Source organism: Juglans regia, chromosome 14, assembly GCF_001411555.2.
Source record: "Juglans regia cultivar Chandler chromosome 14, Walnut 2.0, whole genome shotgun sequence".
Taxonomy (NCBI): domain Eukaryota; kingdom Viridiplantae; phylum Streptophyta; class Magnoliopsida; order Fagales; family Juglandaceae; genus Juglans; species Juglans regia.
In genome coordinates, this window is record NC_049914.1 from 26938066 (window position 1) to 26962455 (window position 24390).

The 24390-nt window shown below is 38.5% G+C and overlaps 1 protein-coding gene and 1 pseudogene across 1 annotated transcript; both read right to left on the reverse strand.

Annotated features, from left to right (window-relative positions):
- Positions 1 to 208: 208 nt before the first annotated feature.
- On the reverse strand, positions 209 to 2959 carry LOC108999831 (G-type lectin S-receptor-like serine/threonine-protein kinase RLK1). The gene has a single exon (XM_018976725.2). It carries the CDS (start codon positions 2938 to 2940, stop codon positions 418 to 420), a length of 2523 nt encoding a protein of 840 aa, XP_018832270.2. The 5' UTR covers positions 2941 to 2959; the 3' UTR covers positions 209 to 417.
- Positions 2960 to 13410: 10451 nt separating this feature from the next.
- LOC109001715 lies at positions 13411 to 16016 on the reverse strand (annotated as a pseudogene).
- Positions 16017 to 24390: the final 8374 nt, after the last annotated feature.

Below are 24390 nucleotides of genomic sequence, written 5' to 3' on the forward strand. Positions count from 1 at the left end.
GATAAAATTGCATGCATGCTTATCAATTTACTGTCAAATGTTACAAAGATCTGCTTGATGAATGAGTAGAGCCACAAGAAAGCGTTTATCAAGCAGAATTTGTGTGTTCATGGTGTTTCTGTCCATGCTTTATTATGTGGTCGAAAACTCATATCTATTCTGAATTGAGTTTTTTTTTTCCCCCCTGCAAAGAAAACTCGATAGGACATAAAAGGAAATAGAGGCATTGTACAGCAACATTCAATCCAGAGATCGACTACAGAAGTAAATTATTATCAATTCATGCAAAAATACAAATTTCTATATATGAACAATAGATCTCATGATGATGATGATGGACTGAAAAACAGAGTTAAAGAGTAGGACAAATATAGTAACTGTACGCTTAGCAGAAGAAGAAGTGGATATATGCTGCTTTTAACCTGGCTTGCTAAAAGGGGAGGGGCATGGTGGAGCAAGAACTTCGACAATTTCCTCGAGCATCTGTGTAACCTTCCTCATGGTTGGTCTAAGAGATGGGTCTTCCTGAATACACCAAATAGCAACCTTCACAAACTTCTCCAGCCTCTTTCTGTCATCCAACGCCTCCACATCATATTCAACCAAGGCATCTAATGTTCCTTCCTGATAACAATCATAAGCCCAATCAGTCAAAATTGCTTGGTCTTCCAAATCCGACTCCATACGTACGCTTTTTCTGCAGCAAATGATCTCTAGTAGCATGACACCGTAGCTATAGACATCCACCTTGGCTGTGATCGGCATGTTCCTAAACCAATCAGGTGCAACATAACCTTTGGTTCCTCTAATGGCAGTATTAGTATGGCTCTGGTTCATCATCAAAAGCTTTGCCAATCCAAAGTCAGCAATCCGAGCGTTGTAATAGTCGTCAAGGAGTATGTTCTGAGGCTTTATATCGCAATGGATGATCGGGCTGCTGCACTCTTCATGTAAATACAAGAGTCCTCTTGCAATCCCAATAGCAATTTCGATTCTTCGTTTCCAACTGGGTTTCAGGTCTCCGAAAAGAAAACCTGCTAAAGTGCCATTGCTCAAGAATTCGTATACCAGCAGCCGTTGTTGGCCCTCATCGCAAAATCCAAGCAATCGAACCAGGTTCTTGTGATATGTTTGGCCAATCACACTCACTTCTGTCCTGAACTCTCTCTCACTATCTTGGAACGAATTATTTAACTTCTTGACTGCCACATGAACGCTAGAACCCATTTGTATTTTTCCTTTGTAAACAACACCAAAAGCCCCCTTTCCCAATTCTTCCTTAAATCCATCTGTGGCTTCTTCAAGCTCTTTGTAAGTAAAACAACGCAAATTCAATTGCACGCTACTGGCATTTGCGATTATTTTTTGTAGCTTGTTGTGGTAAATGAAGGAGAAACCTAGACAAACTGCTAAAATTAATATTAAGTTAACAAAGACAGAACCACCAAGAAGCACTGACCCAATGAGGATCAAAGTATCCTGGTTCTTCTTCTTTAGTTCTGGAGCCTGATCAAAACGAGGATCCGGCACCGGCAGGGTGGAATTATTTTTCCTGATTTTGATGAGAGCCTTCCCCCCGTTAAGGTTACTGTCCACTCTCCCATTTGATAGAGGTAGCTTCTTCTTCCAACAGGTATCACCTAATCTGAAAATGGCAACAGCACACATACAGTCTTCCAGGCAAGATTGTCTGCACCGATCTTCAGTATAAGGCGTCAACAGCACGTAGTCAGAGGTTGGCCAATCTGTATTTGTTAGGTCTACCCAAGTATAAAGATCTTCTCCAGGGCGGCCTAGCCTGTCTTCTTCACAGCCTTGTATGAAGTCCGGTTTGCAGCTACCGTACCGGTCATCTGGATCGAGTAAGGAGTATCCAGGGGGGCATTGACACATCGGTCTTTGATCTTCTTTCAGACCGCAGATACTGTTATACCCGCAAACGCCAATACCTGCTTCAACAAGACTGGAAACACAGATATTTTCTGGTTGAGACCAGTGAGAACTCCAGCTTCTGTTGCTGTTGGGAGCTTTTGGGTGAGAATATTGGGTAAAAACTCCATCAAAGTTAAGAGTTGCTCTGAAGTAGAAATCAGAACTTGATTCTACCTGTTGTCCCTGTTTTAGAGGGAATCGTTGGTCATTCTCTCTCAAAATGAACATGTAGCCTGATTCGTTGAAGACCAATTCTCGACCGGGACTTGATGGATTAGTATCATCGGAGGAAGTAGTCCCACTAGCATAGTATGGTGCATTAGCGTAGTCGGTCGGCAGGTTTATGGTATTAAGCACAAGATTTCCATCTTGTTGCAAACGCAGCTGAAACCTTCCTTTGGAAAAGTTGGTCTCTGATTGTCGAGATGAAAGCACCCCTCCCCTTTCCAGATTTTGTGTAGGCAACAACGTATCTGTGGGACTATTGAAACTCTCCCATGCCTTATTAAATTCTCTATCTTCAAGCACAAAGTTCCCTGCGTCGGTCATAACTCCAGAAGCTACAGTACCAATAATGGTCTGAGAGCTCCATAACTGTTGGCCTCGAGGGTCAGTAAGTACTAGGCCACGGTCAGCAGTAAGAGCCACTTTTGATCCCCCTGGTGCAGGCTTATCTCCATTTGCATACCAAACTATGGTCTTGTCTGGTATCTTAGCAAACCAGATGGAAAGTAGGAAGAAATCCCTATCATTGTGTGGGCGAAATCCAAAGGCAAACTCACCAGAAGGAGATAGCCATGAAGAGCTATTGGCAGCTGCAGTGAGAGAATCTCCAACAGTAATGTTACCATTACTTTGAGCAACAGTAGAAATCGGTAGCAGAATTAGCAAGGAAACAAGAAGACTAGGAGGAAGAAAAGCCATTGCAATTGCCATCAACAAAAATGAGCTAGGCACAGATTTTAACAGCCTTGTGGCTAGCAAAGGTACTGTTGTTGGTTCAACCATGGATGGTGGACCACGTAATACTGTGTCTGGTCTTGGTTTCAGATAACTTCTGAACCATTTTCCATTCGAAGTCTATTTCAGCTGTCACGTAGTCACATTTGTCACAACCATTGGAAGTCTCTCCATATGTCAAATTTAAAGTCTAGTGGGCCTAGTCCTTGCCTTAATTTAAACTGCGAGGGCTGTTGCATCAATAATGCAATAATGTGAAAAGTAAAATTAAAAAATATATATATTTGGCTTGCTAACAAGTTAAATTATAAATGATTTTTTGCAAGTCATCGTTAAATTATTGCAGGAAATTGTCTCAGCCTGCTAACGAACTGATTAACGAATCGTTTGGTTATATAAATTAGGTGAGATAAAAATTAAAAATTAAATAAAATATTATTAAATATTAACTTACAGAATACGATTGATAGATACTTCCATAGAAGTTTTTATCACTTCTATTTAAATTTAGAGATGAGTTAATATAGTTTTATATGAGATGAATAAAATATTATTAGAATATTATTTTTTAATATTATTTTTATTTTTAAAATTTAAAAAAATTAAATTATTTATTATATTTTATGTAAAAATTTAAAAAAATTATAATAATAAAATAAGATGAATTGAGATGAAATTTTAATTAGCATGTAATTGATTACTCAAGTATGTTAATTAGCACGATTAACGTTTGGATTCACAGGACATCTCAGCTCATCTCAACTCATCTCACTACTATTTATTACTATTCATAATTTTAACTTACAAATCTCACTATTATTTACAACTCATTTCATTACTATTCACAATCTATCTCAATTCATTTAAAATCATCTCAAATCATCTCAAATCATCTTCGAATCCAAACGTTTTTTAGGGGCTACCTCAGAAGTAGGAGTGGGGGCAGCGGCGCCCTGCACTCTGACAATTTTAAATTGTTTATTTGAAGATTTTCTCTCTTTTTTCCCACATGATTGAATAATTCCTAACCCACAAATATAACACAAAATTTGAAGAGTTTATAAAGATAGATAGTTAGTCCATAATCTTCCCGATTATAGCAATCATCTAAAATATTACCTCAGAGATATATACAATTAGCCTATAATTAATTAGTTAATTAATATTGCATTTCAGAATCATGTATAGACTTTAGCGAGTTAAGTCGAGTTCAATACAGTTTTCAGAATTTAGAAGTTGTAGCCTTCCTCTTGTGGTCGGTCCATTACCATTGCTATGTTCTGGTTCATTCATCTGGTAGTTCTATATAGGTAGGAGATTTACATGGCTTACATTTTTTTAAAGTTTCATGTTTCTATCAAGCTGTCATTATCTTTGGTGAAGCAGCTAGTCATCTAATCACATTTATCATATTTAATGGTACATTTCTATAATTACAATATATAAGAAATGAAAATTAAATAATACATAATTAAGGTTAAATTATATTAAAAAATGATATATCAAACAATATATGTTAATAATTTTTATCTCATCTTATCTCACTTGTATTTTGCTTTCTAGATGGATAGTCTCAGCTGATGAAATTCATTGAGGCCCTCTCTGGCTACTTGGATTCCTTGATCTGAACCATATCCTTCTCATTATCTATGGTATCCAAGAATTCTAGATCTTTTTATTGTAATTTCAACACCAATTGCTCCCAAAGATCCAAAAAATCTACATCCAATCTCGAACATTCCCGTACATGAGGATTGTTATATATGTACCAAGGTTGGAATAAAATGAACCCTTTCTTTCTTTGGCATTGCATATAAAATGTAACTGGCACCATGAATGAGACGTTCATGATCAACCACTGAAAGTTGGTTAAAATCGATGTTTTACCTTATATATCCATGCATGTCATGATGTGAGCGTACTTCACGGATCAAGAATTTAACTGGCTGGGGTAAAACCTTAAAAGACGTTGCATGTGTTTACTTGCATGTTTTCAAAACTTCTTCTGTCAACCTTAGCTTCAACCATGGATGATGGACCACGTAATAATGTATCTGGTCTTGGTTTCAGATAAATTTTGAACCATTCCATTCGAAGTCTATTTCAGCTGTTACGTACTCACATTGGTCCCAAAACCATTGAAGTCTCTCCATATATATGTCAAATTTAAAGTCTCGTGGGCCTAGTCCTTGCATGTATTTTCCTGCTGATTAAATTGCGAGGGCTGTTGCATCAATAATGCAATAATATGAAAAGTAAAATAAATAAATATATATATTTGGCTTGTTAACAAGTTAAATTATAAATGATTTTTTGCAAGTCATCGTTAAAATATTGCTGGAAATTGTCCCAGCCTGCTAACGAACAGATTAACGAATCGTTTGGTTATATAAATCAGTCTAGTCTAATTTTAAGTTGAGTCTAACATCGAAACATTAAAATCTCAAATTACTAAACTTATCTCAACTCAAAACTTCTTTATACGTGAGACTCACAACCTTTTTCAATTTAACACTTTTTTACACGTAGAATCCACAACCTTTTTCAACTTCTCATAAATATATTTAAACTCATCTTAACATCTAAATACATCTAAACTTATCTTAAGTAGGCTCTACAAAATTCACTCTATCATCCCAACTTACTACTATTTATAAAGAATTAATTCATCTCAACTCAATTTAACTAACTATTATTAATAAAAAAAACTCAGCTAAACTCATGGATGGGGGAAAAAATATTGGCAAGTTCTGGAATATACCTACAAGGAAAACAAGAGCAACAAGAATAGTTGCAGCCGTACGATGACCATTCTAATCCAGATTTTCCCGGAAAAGTGTAGAAGAAAATCCAAGTGCGTACAGAATTCGATTGCTCGATACTTCCATAGAAGATTTTACAAAACTAAATAAGCTGATGTATTTTGATTACGTAACTAAGTTACTTAGCATGACTAAAAGAAAAGAAAGGTAAATGTTAGTATTATGTGGGTATCATCCTTACTCAGAAGAAAATATAATTCTATTTCCATTATATGATTTGAGAAACACAAAAATATGCGTTTAGAGAAATTAAAATTTGAATAATTTTAAAACATTTATTTGAAGATTTTTTCTCTGTTTCCCCTACATGATTGAATAATTCCTAACCCACATATAAAACACAAAATTCATTTAAAAATATTTGAAATTAAGAATTTGAAGAGTTTATAAATATAGCTAGGTAGTCCACAATCTTCCCGATCATAGCAATCATCTATGACTAAATGTGTGGGTCCCATCACTAAAAATTAAATTATTGACTTTTGGATAGATAATTGAAAAAGATGTGGGTTCCATCAATGATTAATTTTTTTTAATGATGATTTTATTTATATATAATAATGATAAATATTATAGTGATTTTATTTATTTTTTATATATAATTGTGATAAATATTATAATGATTTTATTTTTTATTTATATTTAATATAAGTGATAAATATTATAGAATGTTTGTGAATAGTTATAAGTAGAAATTGAAGTGGGTTTGTGGGTCTCATTATTTTGAGTTGTTTGGATGTATGAAATATGTTGAGTTGTTGACTTTCAGATAGATAATTGAAAAATGTGTGGGTCCCATCAATGATTGATTTTTTTTAATGATAATTTTATTTATATATAATAATGATAAATATTATAGTGGAGAGACCTTGGTACGAAGATGGTTCACTGTGTTTGGCATGTGGAGTATTTTTATCAGTACGAAAATATTTGAAAAGTATTGAAATATCTTCGCTACCCAAACGTAGCCGACTAAAATTTTAGATTCGGTTTGTATTTTTTTCGTATATTTTTAATAAATTATATGACATCACGTCAAGAATATAATCTGAGAGTTAAACTTATATGTATAGAAAAATTATACTTATCATAAAATGCAAGAGAGGGGGAGGGGACTTGATGTGGGCTGCCCCAATCCCCTCCCCAGCAAGGTTTTTGACACTGTTGCATGGAAACATAACATGTTCAGCTATATACTGAGGGAAGGTTGTAACGCCCCGATGGAAGGTCCAAACCACATGGCCTATACTCCAAAAGGACTAGTCAATGATGTGGGTTTGCCGAGGACACCAAGTGGAAAGAATTCAGTTTGGGTGATTGTTGATCGATTGACCAAGAGTGCTCATTTCTTGCCTATTAATAATATTGACTCTTTGGATAAGTTGACTCGGTTATATGTCGAGGTGATAGTGCGTTTGCATGGAGTACCCAAGAGCATTGTGTCGGATCGGGACCCGCAGTTCATGTCCCATTTTTTTTGGAAGAGTTTGCAGGCAGCATTAGGCACTAAGTTGAAGTTTAGTTCTGCGTATCACCCCCAGACGGACGGTCAAACAGAGCGTACTATTCAAACTCTGGAGAATATGTTGCGGTCTTGTCATGGAATTTTAGGGGAGTTGGGAGAATCATATGCCGCTAATTGAGTTCTCTCATAATAACAGTTTTCATTCCTCCATTCAGATGGCCCCGTATGAAATTTTGTATGGAAGGAAGTGCAGATCGCCCTTGTGTTGGGGTGAAGTTGGTGAGAGTAAAGTAATTGGGCCCGAGATAATTCAAGAAATGAAGGATCAAGTTCAGTTTATAAGGACTAAAATGGCAGAAGAGCAAAGTCGCCAGAAGAGTTACGCAGATACAAGAAGAAGAGACTTATCCTTTGAAGTAGGTGATTGAGTTTATCTTAAAGTCTCTCCTATGCAAGGCGTTAAGCGCTTGGTAAGAAAGGAAAGCTTAGTCCAAGATATGTTGGCCCTTTTCAGATCGTATAGAAGGTTGGGCTTGTTGCTTATAGAGTGGCCTTGCTAGACTATTTTGGGCTGTATGTTCTTAAGTCTGCTCTTAGTTGAATCTTATTCCTGTCTTAGTCTTAATGTTGACCTTGCCAATTTCGAGGACGAAATTTTATTTAAAGGGGGGAGAATGTAACATCCCGTATTTTAGTGCATTTTTACTGAAGGATTATTTTTATTTATTTAGAAATTTATTCTCGTATTTTAAAATTGGTTGGATTTTTAGTGAGTTTATTTTTATGATTTCAATTTGGTGAAAATTATTTTTATGTGCTTTCTTAATATTTATTTATTGTTATGCATTTAAATTGCTTTTAATATTTAAATTAATTACTGCGAGATTAAATTCTTTCAATTTGACTTTACCATTACGTTTAAATTATTTTATTTAACTTGAGGTTTTGAAATCGTTTCCGTTGGATCATTTTTGTGACCCAAGTTATGAGGATTGGACCTCATTTCTTTTTCCTCTATTTTTCTTTTCCTCCTTTTCTTTTCTCTTTCTTTTCTTTTTCCCCTTATTTCTCCTTTCGGCCTATCTCCCGCGCGCGACCCAGCCCTCTCTCTCTCTCTCCGTCCGATCCTTCTCTCCCCCAGCCCGCCACCATGCGCCTCCGTCCGGCGACACTGCCCAGCCCACGTCCTTCCCCACGATCCGGCGACCACCTCCCTCCAATCTCAGCCCCTCTCGCTTTGCCGTTTGCCCCCACGCGCAACACTATGCCGCGGCGTTCCTTGTGCTCGTGCACCACCGTCGCGCCACCATCGGCCACCATCTCTTCACCATTTCATCATCGACCTCCTAGCAACCTAATGCACCCATCCTTGGCTCCGATTTGTCACCGGTGAAGCCCATCTATCTCCATCTCCGATTCGTGCTTTTTGGCCTTCAACCGTCGCCCACGCCCAACCACCACCACCACTAGCTTCACCGACATCCCTAGGCTCTACCCTATCAATCTCGGGTCTTCGTTTATACCCGTTCAAAAGTGGGTTTTGAGACCCACGGCCACAGTGCATTTCGCATTGTTTTGTTGCTGCGTTGCCGTTTCTAGCACTTCCGTGATCTTTCAAAAATTATATTATAGCATTGTAAGTATTTTTCCCAGAGAACTTTTGAGATTTAAATGTATTTCTGCGCTAATTCATATTTATTGTGAATTTTTTGGTTGTGCCAGACTGAGTCCGAGGAGTAAAGGGGTCGGTTGGATTTGATGATGGAGTTGTTTGTGTGAGATTGGTTTATGCTATGAAATTTGTTGGCTGTTTCGGGTTTGAATATTGGTGTTTTAAGTTTGACGATGGTCATGGTGAATATTGGAGATTTTTAGGAAGTAACGATATATTTTGGGATTACGAGAGTTTTAAGTTTTGAGATATTAAAATAGGTTATTTTAGAAGTTTAGGATTAAATATCGAAATCCATGATTGATTAAAAACTTACGAAAATTATGTGATTATTTTTATAGATGACGATTTATATTCGACTCGACATTTTTTGAGGAAAATTCTGAAAAGTTAAGTTGTCCAGGTAAGCGGGGTTCATATACTAGTTTTGCATAAAAGAAATGAAATGAGGTTGACTTTGAAAATATTCATGTTTATTTTTGAAAAGAAATCTAAAAACGACCTCAGATGTTTGTTCTGCATATGCATAAATTCTATAAGAGAAAGTATTTTCTGTCATGACTGGTATAGACATGAGCTAGTTTTGTGCATTCTGTTTCTGAACTATACAGAAAGAGCGAATATGAAAAATCTAGAAGTTTTGTTATGAACAAATGAGAATATTTTGTTTATGTTTATCTCGAGCATGTGAAATTATCTGAAGCTTTTCAGTAATTTGTTTTTGATATGATGTGTCATCTGAAAACCTTGGCATGAAGTTCTGATTCTGTATATGATTGTAATTGGATTTTCGTTGAAATCTGTTCTATTTCTGTTAAGGCCCAGCCACGGGTATAATGGTGGTTTATAACCCTATCACGGGGGTGAAACATGGAATATGGCCCAGCCACGGGTATAATGGTGGTTTATAACCCTACCACGGGGGTTAAACATGGTATTGTCCCGATGTGATGCTAAGAGATGATTTAATTATAATGTTTCAATTTGGAAATGTCAACGGATTTTCTTTTTGTGAATAAGTTTATTTTCTGGAAGTTTCGCTCTAATGTTTTTGTACAAAGTTTTGTTTCTGCATTCCGAAAGTAAATGTTTTGTTCTACTTATCAAATGTTATAAATGCTCATGTTTACATGCTAGTATATGCTCTCTACTTGCTGAGTTGTTGATAACTCACCCCGTTAATCTTCATAATATTTCAGATGACATCGATGGTTCAGCTGATGATCAGTATTAGAGTCTATGGAGAAGATTAGCAGTGAATTGTTGTTGGGTATCTCATGATATTAGTGTTGATGTTGGAGGTTAATTATTTTTATTAAGTTTGCTTAAATGGATTTAGACAGTTTATGGAGATTTATGTTAATGTTATATTATTTCTAGTTGTTATTTGAGACATGAAGAATAGTTGATTTTATTTGGGTTGTTGGATTGAAAATTGGATAGATGAGTTTATATGGTTTATTTAATTGAAATATTTACGTTTGATTTGAGGTTTGAGAAAATATATATTCTTGAATTTGGAAGTACTCTAGCCATGTTAGAGTTGATTATCAGGTTATATGAGTTAACTCTCCGGACCCTCGGGAACGGAGCGTTACAAAAGTTGAGAGATCATTGCCTCATCTCTCAGATCATTTTTATCTACACCATCCAATTTCTTGCACAAGCCTATATGAACTAATACTTGAAAATTAAACAACAACAAAAAAAAAACTACAACAGATATTATTATTGGCCAGATTAGTCATGAGTTTGGTACTAATTAATTGGGGTACTAGAAATCCAAACCCAAACTATTTATCATATTTAATGGTACATTTCTATTACAATATATAAGAAATGAAAATTAAATAAGTAATTAAGGTTAAATTATATTAAAAAATGATATAGCAAAGAATATATGTTAATAATTTTCATTTCATTTCATCTCATCAGTACAACTTTCTTAAATTTTCACAAAAAATATAATAAATAATTCAAAATTTTCAAATCTCAAAATAATAATAATGTTAAAGAATAATATTTTAAAAATATTTTATTTAATTTTCAACTTTCATTTAAAATCATCTCATCTTATCTCATCTCACTATCCAAACAGATGTAAGACTTTATTCGGATTTTGTCCTCTCAGTTGGTAGATTTGGTAGCGTTTGGGTAGTGAGGTATTTTCAATTTTATTGATGATCTTTTTTTTTGTAGAGAAAAATTATGGTTACAACTAAACAACTGAGGATTACAAATAAACATACAAGTAAACATAAAGAGTAAAAAACCAGGTATCAAAAACCAAAAGACCCAAGGTATGATCAGAGGCTTTACTTATCCCATGTTTGCGGCTTCAGGTTCCAATTTGCAGGATGAATCGCATATGCATATTTCTTAATCATATTACAACATGATATATAAGACTTTCAGTTTCAAGAATTGGGCTACAGATGGGGGTAATTTTTTACAATTATGGTTAGAGATGTATAGAAAGTTGAATACAGATAATATAGAAAAAATGATACTGATAATGAAGAATATTAGGTACAGGAGGAATAAGTTCGTTTTTGAAAAGAAATTCTTATCTCCGGCACAGGTTGTACAGTTTTCTATTGCAGGCCACGAAGATTATAAGGAAGCTAGAAGGAAGGGGGAAGGAGGGCCAAAGGCTGGGGGTGATGACAGAAGAGTTTTGAGATGGAGACGGCCAGAGGGCAGAAGCCTGAAGGCTAATTTTGATGCGGCCTTAAATGAAACACTTCACTTTTTTTTTTTTAAAAAAACAAAAAAAAGGACGGGACCCCAATTTTATTGATTGTCTTCACTTGTGGCGGAGGGAAACCGTGGTTACAAGTACGACACCTGGGATTTACATAAGCGCTAAATCTAGGAAAAAAGAACCCAGGCATCAAAATCAGTATAACCATATAGAGTACACGGCCTTAAATAAGATACATAAGCTACATCCAAGCAAGCCAAAGAGGGGCACCTGCAAAAAGCCAAGTACACAAGACAAAAAGAGACGCAAATAACGTGAGAGCAATGAGAGATAAATAAATAACGAAAAACAAACCTGGCACGAAACTTATGATATCCTCAGGTAGGGCATACCCAGCTTGTCCATGCGGAGAAGACCCCTCACCCGGCTAGGCAGCATGTGAATGTCAGCCCAATCAGAGTTCAACCCTTCTGCCCCACACTTAGTTAGAAAGTCAGCCACAGCATTACCTTCACGAAAAATGTGATTCACTGTATACTCTAGGCTATTAAGATGTTCTTGTAACTCCTCCCAGAAGTCTTCTAAATACCTAATGGGGCACTTATTCTTTACAATCCAATTAACCACCAGTTGAGAGTCAGTCTCTATTTGGACCCGGTAAAATCCAAGCGCGTGACATCTGCGAACACCTTCCAATAAGCTTATAAGTTCAGCAAAGTTGTTGGTACCCAAACCCAAGGGAACAGAATAAGCCAAAAGTAATCTACCATCCTCATCCCGAATAACACCCCCAGCGCCAGAGGTGCCAGGGTTCCCGAAACTACTACCATCGGTATTGAGTTTTACCCAGCCTTGACGGGGCCGGTGCCATTTTACCACCCGGACCCTCTTGGGCTTAGGGAATAAAACTGGGATATCTAGTCTATTCAAAATATCCATGTCCTGGGCGGAGAGGGAACACACTTTCATGATCTAGTCCATGGTGCGCCGGAGCCAAAGTTTAATAGCGTGCCAAACCAACTCTTTTGAATGAGCTTTATCTTCATACCGAGCTTTACAGCGCCTCTCCCAAAGTTTCCAAGAAATAATAGAGGGCAGAAGGCCAAAGATGATTCTAACCTGTGAAGACTTACCCGCACGACGAAACCAAAAATTAATTTGATCCTTCCAAGTGTAGAAAGAGGCCATATGAACCCCTAGATGAGTGGCCGCTAGACGCCAAATGAAACACTTTACTTAACAGGAGTTGGGATTGTTATTAGAGATCATAACGGTGAATTGGTTGCTGCAAAATGTGCTAACAGAAGATATTCCAGCTCTTCCTTTGCTGCAGAGAGTATGGCACTATGGGAGGCAATGGAGATGTGCAAGGAATTGGGGTTATGGGATGTCTATTTTGAGGGGGATGCAAAGGAGGTGATCGAGTCAGTAAAGAGAGAAGGGGAAAACGATTCTCGGCATGGTCAGATAATTGAAGATTTGCAGCAGTGTCTGAAATCTTGTGGATCGTGGAAGCTGGGGTTCAGACATCGTGAAGGTAACGAAGTGGCTCATCACTTGGCAAAGATGGCACTGTATTGCAGCAATGATCAATACTGGGTGGAAGAGGGTCCCGAGTCTATAAATGTTTTGCTGGAAAATGATAAGTTGTATAGTCAAACTGTTACTTGATTATCAATGAATACGAAGAGGTTTTTTTTCAAAAACAAAAAAGAAAGTTGATGCTAATCGTGAAGAAAGAGGCATTTCATTTATGTGAAGTAATACGATTTTCTGAGAAACTTCACAAACATATCTGCAACAGCTAGCTGGATACATCAAAAGAGTTGTCTTCCTTGTATTAATGCTCGGTCTGAATAGAAAGAGATAATTCTTTGAATAGAACTAAATACCAAAACTATACAATAACTGAGAAATGCTGGCGTCAATTTGCAGTAACTATAGTACTAGCGGCATATGGAAATGGGCAGGGTGGAACGGGTACATCAAGAACTCCTTCCAGCATCTGGGAAACCTTCTGTATAGTGGGTCGAAGAGTCGGGTCTTCTTGAATACACCAAATGGCAACCTTCACAAATCTCTCAAGCTTCAACATGTCGTCCATGTCATAATCTACCAGAGCATCCAGTGTCCCTTCTTGAAAGCAGTCATAAGCCCAATAAGTTAAGATTGCTCTGTCCTCTCCCTCAGACTCCATGTCCACGCTTTTTCGACAGCAAATGATCTCTAGAAGCATCACCCCAAAGCTATACACATCGACTTTAGCTGTGATTGGCATGTTCCTGAACCATTCAGGTGCAACGTACCCTTTTGTTCCTCTAATGGCGGTATGGGTTTTGCTCTGATTCATCGTCAACAGCTTTGCTAATCCGAAGTCAGAAATTCTTGCGTTGTAATATTCATCAAGGAGTATGTTCTGAGGCTTTATGTCGCAGTGGATTATTTGGGTGCTGCACTCTTCGTGTAAATACAAGAGTCATTTCACAACCCCAAAAGCAATTTTGATTCTCCTTTCCCAATCTGGTTTTGAATCTCCAAAAAGGAAACCTGATAAGGTGCCATTGCTCAGGAACTCATATACCAGCAACCGTTGTCGTTCCTCATCACAGAAGCCAAGTAGTCTAACCAGGTTCTTGTGATGTGTCTTACCAATTATATTTACTTCAGCATTGAATTCCTTCGCATTCTCCTGGAAAATATTGTTTATCTTCTTGACTGCCATAAGCTAGACATTAGAGCCCATCTTTATTTCACCTTTGTAAACAACACCAAAAGCTCCCCTTCCCAGTTCTTCCTTGAAGCAATCTGTGGCTTCTTCAAGCTCTTTGTAGGTAAAACGACGCAAATTCATTTCCAAGCCAACACCATTTTGGTTAATTTGTTTGATTTTCTTTTGGTAAATGAAGTAAAAACTATAAAGCATAGTGGCAATCAGTATAAAGTTAATGAACACAGAGAAGCCTAGAAGCACTGACCCTCCAATTACCAAACCGTCCTGGTTCTTTTTTCGGATTGTCTCGTTGCCTGGAACCGGGAAATAGGGACCTAGTAGGGTGGAATTCTCTCTCCTAACTTTGATGAATGCCTTACCTGGAAAAGTTAAGGTGAATCTCCCATTGGAGAGTGGTAGCTTCTTCTTCCAACAGGTATTGCCATCTGTAAGTACGGCGACAGCGCACATACAATCTTGCAAGCAAGAATTTGTGCAATTATCTTCATTAAAAGGCACCAATTTAATGTAATCTGATGTTGGCCAATCAGTATTTGTCAGATTCTCTAAATAATACTGATCCTTTTGGGAGCTAAGTTCATCTTCTTTGCATCCCTGTATGAAGTCCGGCTTGCAACTTCCATACGGATCATTTGGATCAAGTAAAGAGTATCCTCTTGGGCTCTCACACCTTGGCCTCTTATCTGGTTGGAGATAACAGACACTATTGTACCCACAAATACCCATTCCTGATTCAATAAAGTCACCCATGCATATGTTATCCGGTTCAGACCAAATTGCAGTCCAGCTTTTACTGCCGGTGGCAGTCTTCGGGTAAGAATACAGAATGAAAATACCATCAAAATTGAGAGTAGCTCTAAAATATGAATTTTCTGAAGAGAGAATTTCCGGTGATAGAATGCTACGTTCCTCATTCTCTTTAAGGATATACATATATCCAGACTCATCAAAAACAAATTGTTTACCGGCATTTGATGCATTACCTTCAACAGTACTTTCTTTTTCATAATAAGGAGTATTAGGTTCATTGGTGGGCAAGTTTATGGTATTGAGCACAAGAGTACCAACCTCTATCTTTTGCTTATTCCCGTCTTGAACGAAACGAAGCTGGAACCTTTCTTTGGAAAACTTGGTCTCTGATTGTCGAGATGAAAGGAACCCTCCCCTTTCCATCTTCTGTGTAGGTAAGATAGTATCGGCAGGATACTGGAAGCTTTCCCATACCTTATTGAAGCTGCTATCTCGGAGCACAAAGTTGCCAGTATCGTTCATCGCACCAGAGGCAACAACACCAGTAAGGTTCTGAGATGTCCATAACTCTTCGCCTTGAGGGCTAGTGAGAACTAATCCACGATCAGAACTTAGTCCCACTTTTGATCCTCTTGGAGCAGGGCGATCTCCATTTGCATACCAAACTAAGGTTCTGTCCGGTATCTTGTCATACCAAAAAGAGAGCAGGAAGAAATCACTGTTGTTGAGTCTGTGAAATCCAAAGGCAAAATCAGCCGAAGGAGAAAGCCATGTCGAGTTATCATCAGTTGCTGACAAAGAACTACCCACGGTGATGTTACGACTAGTTTGAGCAATAGCAGAAATTGGAAAGAGCAGCAGCAGCAGGGAAAAGAAAGTTGGAGGAAGAGCAGAAGCCATTACCAAAAGCAATATTTGGCTTCAGACAATCGGAAAAAGGTGGGTTAAGGTGGATGATGAGTAGCTTTTAATATTATGTAGTAATGCAAATCAAACTCTTAAATTTCATGGTCAACATGGACTGGTTTGACTACGGTGAACCATGGACAGGTGCCTTATGCCTTTTTGAAATTTCAGGCAGAGGCTTGTGTTTTTAATTTTTGCATTGGTTAGTTCAATCCAATTTTCAGATTTTAGAATTTGTAGCCTTCCACTTGTGGTCCATTGCCATTGTTATGTTCTGGTTCATTGACCTGATCGTTCTCTTTAGGTGGAAAGATCTATATGGCTTACATTTTTTAAAGCTTCATGTAGTTTCCATCAAGCTGTCATTATCTTCGATGAAGCAGCTAGTCCTCTAATCACGTTTCTCATATTTAATGTTACATTTGATCTATTACAATATATAAGTAATTAAAATTAAATAATAAGTAATTAAGGTTAAATTATATTAAAAAATGATATATCAAACAATATATGTTAATAATTTATATTTTACAAATTGTGTATATATAAATATATATTACAATTTGTTAGACTTGTTCATAAAATATGCATGTCAAATTTAAAAACAACATAGTTTAAAAATTAATATACTATAATTTATACAAAATATGCACTAGCAAATTTAAAAATTACATAGTTTTTAAATTATAGTCATATTTACAAAATTTAAATTTATAATTTGGATCTGAAAATGTATTTTTAATTACTTTTGTACTAATAAATAATTTTTAAATAAAATAAATATAGTATTTTTTTTTTAAGTGAAAATAAGCGGGGCAGATTCTCAATCCGCCCCGCACCCCGCCCACCGGGGCTAGGTGCAGGGCGGGTAGCACCCCTACCAATTTCAGCCATTGCTCAAACTAGTGGCAACATGACTGCGGGAGTTCACTCTATGCAAATAATGAGAACTCTTCATGGCTCTCTCTTTCTGGTGATTTTGCCTTTGGGTTTCACCATCTCACCAACACAGATTTCTTTGTTCTTTCTATTTGGTATGACAAGATTGCAGACAAAACCATAATCTGGTCTGCAAATGGAGATAATCCTACCCCAAGGGAATCCAAAATGAAGATAACTGCTAATCGTGGGCTATTACTGACTAGCCCTCAAGGTGTAGTGTTATGGATATCCCCAAACCTAACTGGTGTTGCTTCCTTTAGTTCAATGTACGACACAGGCAACTTTGTGCTCGAAGACAACAACTTTATAAATAAGGTATGGGAAAGCTTTCTTAATCCTACTGAGACGATCTTGCCAACACAAAAAATGGAAAGGGTGTTGAAGTCCCTACCCAAGCAAGCAGTCATTATTGACTGCTTGCAGCTCAACCTCCAGCGCACAGCGCTCAACTATCCATTGAATGCAAATAAATGCATTCATACGTTGAGGCGCCTATAAATTGAAGCTTCATGCGAGAGTTTCAGATACACCCAAGAAGAAGAGAAAAGAGAGAGAGCCCGAAGAGCTCTGAGAGAAAAGAAGAGAGTTGAGTTGAGTGGAATGGAGTATGATCCTCCTCCCCTGTAATATTTTCTTGTGTTCCACTATTTATTAGTGAAGCTCTTTTCTGTGGATGTAGGCAGTTGTCGAACCACGTTAAATTCTTGGTGTCACTGAGTGCATGAGTGTACTCTTTTATTTCCTGTTTTATTCCTTCCGCTGTGTTGATTTCCCCAACAAGTGGCAACAAAGCGATTGTTGGAGGAGCTTTTTTTTTTTTATATAGAAAACTCGTTTTAGTGTATTGCTCAGTTTGCAAATTTGAGCATACCACTGTGTTCGTCTCATCAAGACAAGAAAAGCGGTGAAAACCAGAGGCCGAACTGACACTGCACGGCCCCCATGCGTCGTCTGAAGGTCAGAGAGTGACGCCCAGGAGATGATCGAGCGCGTGACCCCCACGCACACCACACGCCGCACACGCTCCAGAGAAGCCCTTGTGCGTCAAATTTCACCCACCTAACGTGCCCCTGACTCTAGAATGCGCTTGAGTTACAAGTGCCTACGCGTTCCACGCGCACCAGTGAGGCTTTGCGCAAGAAGAACACGTGCCTACGCGTTGTTTGTCGCGTGACGCGTTGCACGCGTAATAGAGTTCATGTTCTGGTTCTTTTACTCATTCCTTGTGCTATCTGAGTCCGATTTTGACGAAACAATACTCGTTTCCAACAAAATCAGACATTCTGGACCCAACGGTGCTGTCTGTTTTTGTGATATTCCACCTCAAAGATTCTGTACTTGCCATTTTGTATTTAGAATCAGTCTAAATCAATGAAGGATTCAGCATCATGCACCATGATAAAACTGAATGCCTCAAACTACAGTCTTTGGAGATCTCGGATGGAGGATCTCTTGAACTGTAAAGATCTGTCTGACTGTTTGGAAGATGAAGGGAAGAAGCCAGATGACGTTACGAATCAAGTGTGGAAAAAGATGCATAAGAAAACTATTGGTCAGATCAGGCAATGGATCGACCATAGTGTCTTTCACTACGCGGCCTAGGAGACAGATGCATATAACCTCTAGAAGAAGTTGAAGGATATGTATCAAGGTAAGACTGCTCAAAACAAGGCCTTGTTGATGAGACGACTTGTTAACTTGAAGTTGAAAATCGACACCTCTGTTGCCGAGCACACTAGCGAGTTTCAAAACTTAGTGAACCAGCTCGGGTCCGTCAAATTGAATCTTGGCGATGAAGAACAAGCCCTGCTGCTTCTCAGTTCGTTACCAGACAGTTGGGAGATGCTGGTGGTCTCCCTAAGTAACTCTACTCCAGATGGCAAACTTACCATGACGATGGTTAAGGATGCCCTGTTCAATGAGGAGGCTAGACGAAAAGAGACGAGTATGAATCAAACTCATGTCCTTGTCACCGAGAGTAGAGAAAGGCCTCAAGATAATGATAGAGGGAGAAGTGGAGGCAGAAGTAGTAGGAACCAGTAGACAAGTAACATGAAGTGTTACCATTGTGGCAAAGAAGGCCACATGAGGAAATACTGCCATAAGTTTTTAAGGGAGCAAGGTCAAAGCAGTAAGCTGAAGAAAGAAGATGGTGAAACCCTTGTCACTCTTTCGGGAGATGTGGCAATACTCTCCACTAGTGACGAGACGTGTCTGCACGTTGCAAGCCACAATGGTAACACTTTTTCATCAAAAGTGTTAAAACAATGGTAACACCAGTGACGAGATGTGGTAGACACAGCAGCATCATACCACGCGACTTCTCATAGTGAATTTTTCACTACATACAAAGCAGGAGACTTTGGTACGATAAGGATGGGGAATGCCAGTTCCTCGAAGATCATGGGAGTTGGCGAAGTGCAGATAAAAACCAACGTTGGTTGCACCATGGTGTTGAAGGATGTTCGACACATTTCTGACCTTCAGCTCAACCTAATTTTTGGGACAGCCCTTGATCGACAGGGCTATGACAGCTACTTCAGCAATGGCACTTAGAAGCTGTCACAAGGTGCCATGGTTGTCGCCCGAGGACATATTTGCGGTACGTTGTACAAAACCCATGTGAAGATTGGTTTTGATAGCCTCAATGCAGCGGAAGACGAGGTATCACCGAATCTGTGGCACAAGAGACTCGGACACATGGGTGAGAAAGGGTTGGATACGCTTGTGAAGAAGACACTCATCAAAGTTGCCAAAGGAACAACGTTAAACCCTTGTGAGTACTGTTTGTTTGGCAAACAATGCAGAGTCTCGTTTAAATCCTCTACGAAGAGAAGATCAAAGTAGTTGAGTCTGGTACACTCTGATGTATGTGGTCCCATGGAAGAAGAGTCATTGGGAGGTAACAGATATTTCGTGACATTCATTGATGATGCTTCACAAAAGGTCTGGTATATGTTTTGAAATCAAAGGATCAGGTCTTCGAGCATTTCAAGAATTTCCACACGCTAGTGGAAAGAGAGATAGGAAAGAAGTTGAAGTGTCTGCAAACGGACAACGGAGGAGAATATATTTCCAAAAGGTTCGCTGCATATTGCACTGATCGCGGTATTCGACATGAGAAGACGGTGAGAAGATGGTCCCATATACCCCTCAGCACAATGGTGTAGCCGAAAGAATGAACCGAACCATCATTGAAAGAACAAGATGCATGCTCAGTATGGCCAAGTTACCAAAGCCATTATAGGGTGAAGATGTTCTTGCTGCCTGTTACCTGATCAACACATCACCTTCTGCACCACTGGAATTTGAAGTTCCTGATAAGGTTTGGTCTGGAAAAGATGTCTCTTACTCTCACTTGAGAGTGTTTGGGTGCAAAACCTTTGCACACGTATCCAAGGAGCTGAGACAGAAACTCGATGTCAAGTCAACTCCATGTATCTTTGTTGGATATGGAGATGAAGAATTCGGATACAAGTTATGGGATCCAGTGACAAAGAGAATTGTTAGAAGTAGGGATGTTGTGTTCTATGAAAACCAGAACATAGGAACTAAAGCTTCCTCGATGTCGATAGAGCTTAGTTCCTATATTTCAAATCCTGCACCATTACAGTTTACCATAGATAATGAGGATATGCAGGATCGAGATCCAGAAGCAGAAGAAGAAGCTCAGGGTGTCGACCAGGGGGAGCAAGAACCCTCTCCACCAGCATCTGGTGTACCACCACAATGATTAGATGGTGATGAACCTCTTTTGGTTGATGAAGCTCAACCAAGAAGATCGGCAAGAGGTCGCCTACATATTCCGTTAAGGAGATATCTAGAATCAGACTATATTTTGTTTACTAATTAGGGGGAACCTAAGAGCTTTCAGGAAGTTCAAACTCATGCTGATAGAATAGATGAGTTCTTTGCAGGAAAATCAGACCTTTGAATTGGTGAAACTTCCTGAAGGAAAGAAAGCCCTAAAGAACAAATGAGTGTTCAAGCTGAAGAAAGATGGCCAAGGAACGCTGATGAAGCACAAGGCCAGATTGGTTGTCAAAGAATTCCAGCAGAAGAAGGGAATCGACTTTGACGAGATATTTTCTCCAGTGGTGAAAATGATGTCAATCCAAGTCATACTCGAATTGGTAGCCAGCTTGAAATTGGAACTAGAACAGATGGATGTGAAGACAGCCTTTCTCCATAGAGATTTGGAGGAGAAATTTATACGGAGCAACTAGAAGGGTTTGAAGCTCCAGGGAAAGATCACTTAGTCTGCAAGCTAAAGAAGAGTCTCTATGGCCTCAAGCAAGCGCCGAGGCAATGGTACAAGAAGTTCAACTCATTCATGATGAGTCATGGTTACAAGAGACTTGTTGCATATCAGTGTGTCTATGTTCGAAGGTTTCAGGATGACAAGTTTGTCATACTCCTTCTTTACGTTGATGATATGTTAATCGTTGGTGAGGATAGGTCCATGATTAACAAACTAAAGAAGGAACTATCCAAGTCCTTTGACATGAAGGACTTAGGCCCAGCACATCAAATTTTGGGCATGAAGACTGTTCATGATAGGAAAGCCAAAAGGGTGTGGCTATCACAACAAAAATATGTTGAACGGGTCATCAGATGTTTCAACATGGGAGATGCAAAGCCAGTCAATACTCCACTTGCGAACCACTTCAAGTTAAGCAAGAGCTCGTGTCCTTCTTCAAAGAAAGAGATTGAAGAAATGGAAGCAGTCCCCTACTCTTCAGCAGTAGGAAGCCTGATGTATGCAATCGTTTGTATCAGACCAGATATTGCTCATGTTGTAGGCATGGTGAGCAGATTCATTTCAAATACAGGAAAGGATAATTGGGAAGCAGTCAAGTGGATTATCAGGTACCTGAAAGGTACATCAAAGATGTGCTTGTGTTTTTGGGGAGCTAAACCAGTTTTGGAAGGCTACACAGATTCAGATATGGCAGGAAATCTACTTCGAGATTTCTCTTCACCTTTGCAGGAGGAGCTGTCTCTTGGCAGTCCAAGTTGCAGAAGTGTGTTACTTTATCCACAACAGAGGCAGAGTACATTGCCGAAGCGGAAGCTGGGAAAGAGATGTTGTGGATGAAGCGCTTTCTCCAAGAACTAGGGGTTAGTCAAGAAGACTACAAGGTACATTGTGATAGTTAAAGTTCTCTAGACTTGAGCAAGAATTCAATGTACCATTCCCACACCAAGCATATTAATATCCGCTATCATTAGATACGCGAAGCGATGGAACAACAACTGTTGAAGCTTGTGAAGATCCATACGAAAGAGAATCCAGCGGACATGCTGACGAAGGTGGTTACAAGTGAGAAGCTTGAGCTATGCAGAAACATAGTTGGGATGGATAGCATCTAGATAAATGGGCATGGAGGGGGAGAATTGTTGAAGTCCCTGCCCAAGCAAGTAGTCATTGTTGACTACTTGCTGCTCAACCTCCAGCGCCCAGCGCTCAACTGTCCATTGAATGCAAATAAATACATTCATACGTTGAGGCGCCTATAAATTGAACCTTCATGCGAGAGCTTCAGATACACCAAAGAAGAAGAGAAAAGAGAGAGAGTCCGGAGAGTTCTGAGACAAAAGAAGAGAGTTGAGTTGAGTGGAGTGGAGTATGATCCTCCTCCTCTGTAATATTTTCTGTAATAACCGGGCTTAGGCCCAGCCCCTTTATTTGGTCGGATGCAAGCCCAGCCCACGAGCTGGTTGAGTGAAGAACGGCGCCGTTTGGTGCAGGGATTTACTTCCCTTGCACTGTTTTTCTTTTTCCCCCGTAAACCCTCATTGCTGCAGAACGTGTTTTCCTCCATGCCGTGCAACTGCTCCCACGCCCAAGCCACGATTTTATGTGTTTCGGATCTGCACATGAGTGTTTTCCTCATCACTCTTCCGTATTAATTAGATCCTCTCTTGCACGAATTGATTTTTTCATCTTGGCTAGCATTTTCGGAGTCCCGTGAAGCTTGCATTGTTCTGGTTCTTCGAAGTGTTGTTCGGCCTCTTGAACAAGTTGGTAATATTTTTTTTTTCTTCCTTTCTTTTCTTTCCTGCAATCCGAATCGCCTCCTTCATTCTTGTTTATTATTTTTTTTTCTCTTTCTCTGCTGTTGTTTTTTTTTTTTCTTTCTTTTCTAGTTCACCTGGTTTGCACGCACGGCCTCCTTTGATTTTTTTTTGCTACTCGAATTTTTCTGCACACACACGGTTTGACTTGCACACACACATTCTGATATATTCGGATTGTTTATCACACACACACACGCTGATTGTTTAACCGTGCATTACACTTAGTTTTAAATTTTTCACTTTGTGCAAACCACTAGTTCTTTTCAGTGGAAGGTTTTGTGAAATTCATTTTGGGTTGGTGCATTATTTGTTGGAGCGGTGGAGTGTGTGGGAATTGTGGATGTGTAGGAGTATAGTTTCGGAATGATTCGTGAGACAGTTTGAATTTTATTATAATTTATTATTGTTTATTTGAATTGTATTATTTTTATTATTGTTTATTGGAATTTTATTATTTCAGACTCTTTAGTGTAAAACAATGGGAGTTTTGGAACTAGTTGTATTGGATTTTGTGCAAGTTTTGAATTGTTGAATGAGTAGAGTATTGATGCGTGCACTGAAATTGTTTTATTCGAAGTTTGGAAGCGAAGTTTGGATTGGATTATGTTTTAAAGATTGGAGTTGCTGTGGTTGGTTTTGGAAATGATTATAGTCGGTTGGTATTATTAGAAGGTGTGGATGTTTTGAGTTTCAATTGCGAATGGTTTGAAGAGAGTTGTTCGGATTTAATTGTTAGATAGTTATGGAGCTGTGAAGGGACTGTTTGATTTTTATTCATTAAATAGCAGGCTACTAGATTGGTTATTAAATATTGGATATATGTTCTTTTGTTTAGGTGGTGTTACTTTTAGAGTTCCGGCTCAAGGTGTTGATAATTCGAAGAAGTCAGGTAAGCGGGGTTTATATACTAGTTTTACATAAAATAAATGAAAGGAGGTTGACGTTGAGAATAAATGTGTTTAATTTTTTAAAGAGATGATCTGAAAACAACCTCAAATGTTTATTCTGCATATGCATAAATTCTATACAAAGGAAAGTGTTTTTCTGTCATGACTGGTGTAGACATGAGCTAGTTTTGTGTACTTTATTTCTGAACTATGTAAAGAGCGAATATGAAAATCTGGAAGTTTTGTTATGAACAAATGAGAATATTTTGTTTATGTTTATCTCGAACATGTGAAATGATCTGAAGCTTTTCAGTATTTTGTTTTGATATGATGTGTCATCTGAGAATCTTGGCATGATGTTCTGATTCTGTATATGATTGTAACCGGATTTTCGATGAAATCCGTTCTGTTTCTGTTAAGGCCCAGCCACGGGTATAATGGTGGTTTATAACCCTACCACGGGGGTGAAACATGGAAAATGGCCCAGCCACGGGTATAATGGTGGTTTATAACCCTACCACGGGGGTGAAACATGGAA

Excerpts from the sequence above, each read along its gene's own strand:
- LOC108999831 (XM_018976725.2), bottom strand. The coding sequence starts at position 2,940 with ATGGTTGAACCAACAACAGTACCTTTGCTAGCCACAAGGCTGTTAAAA.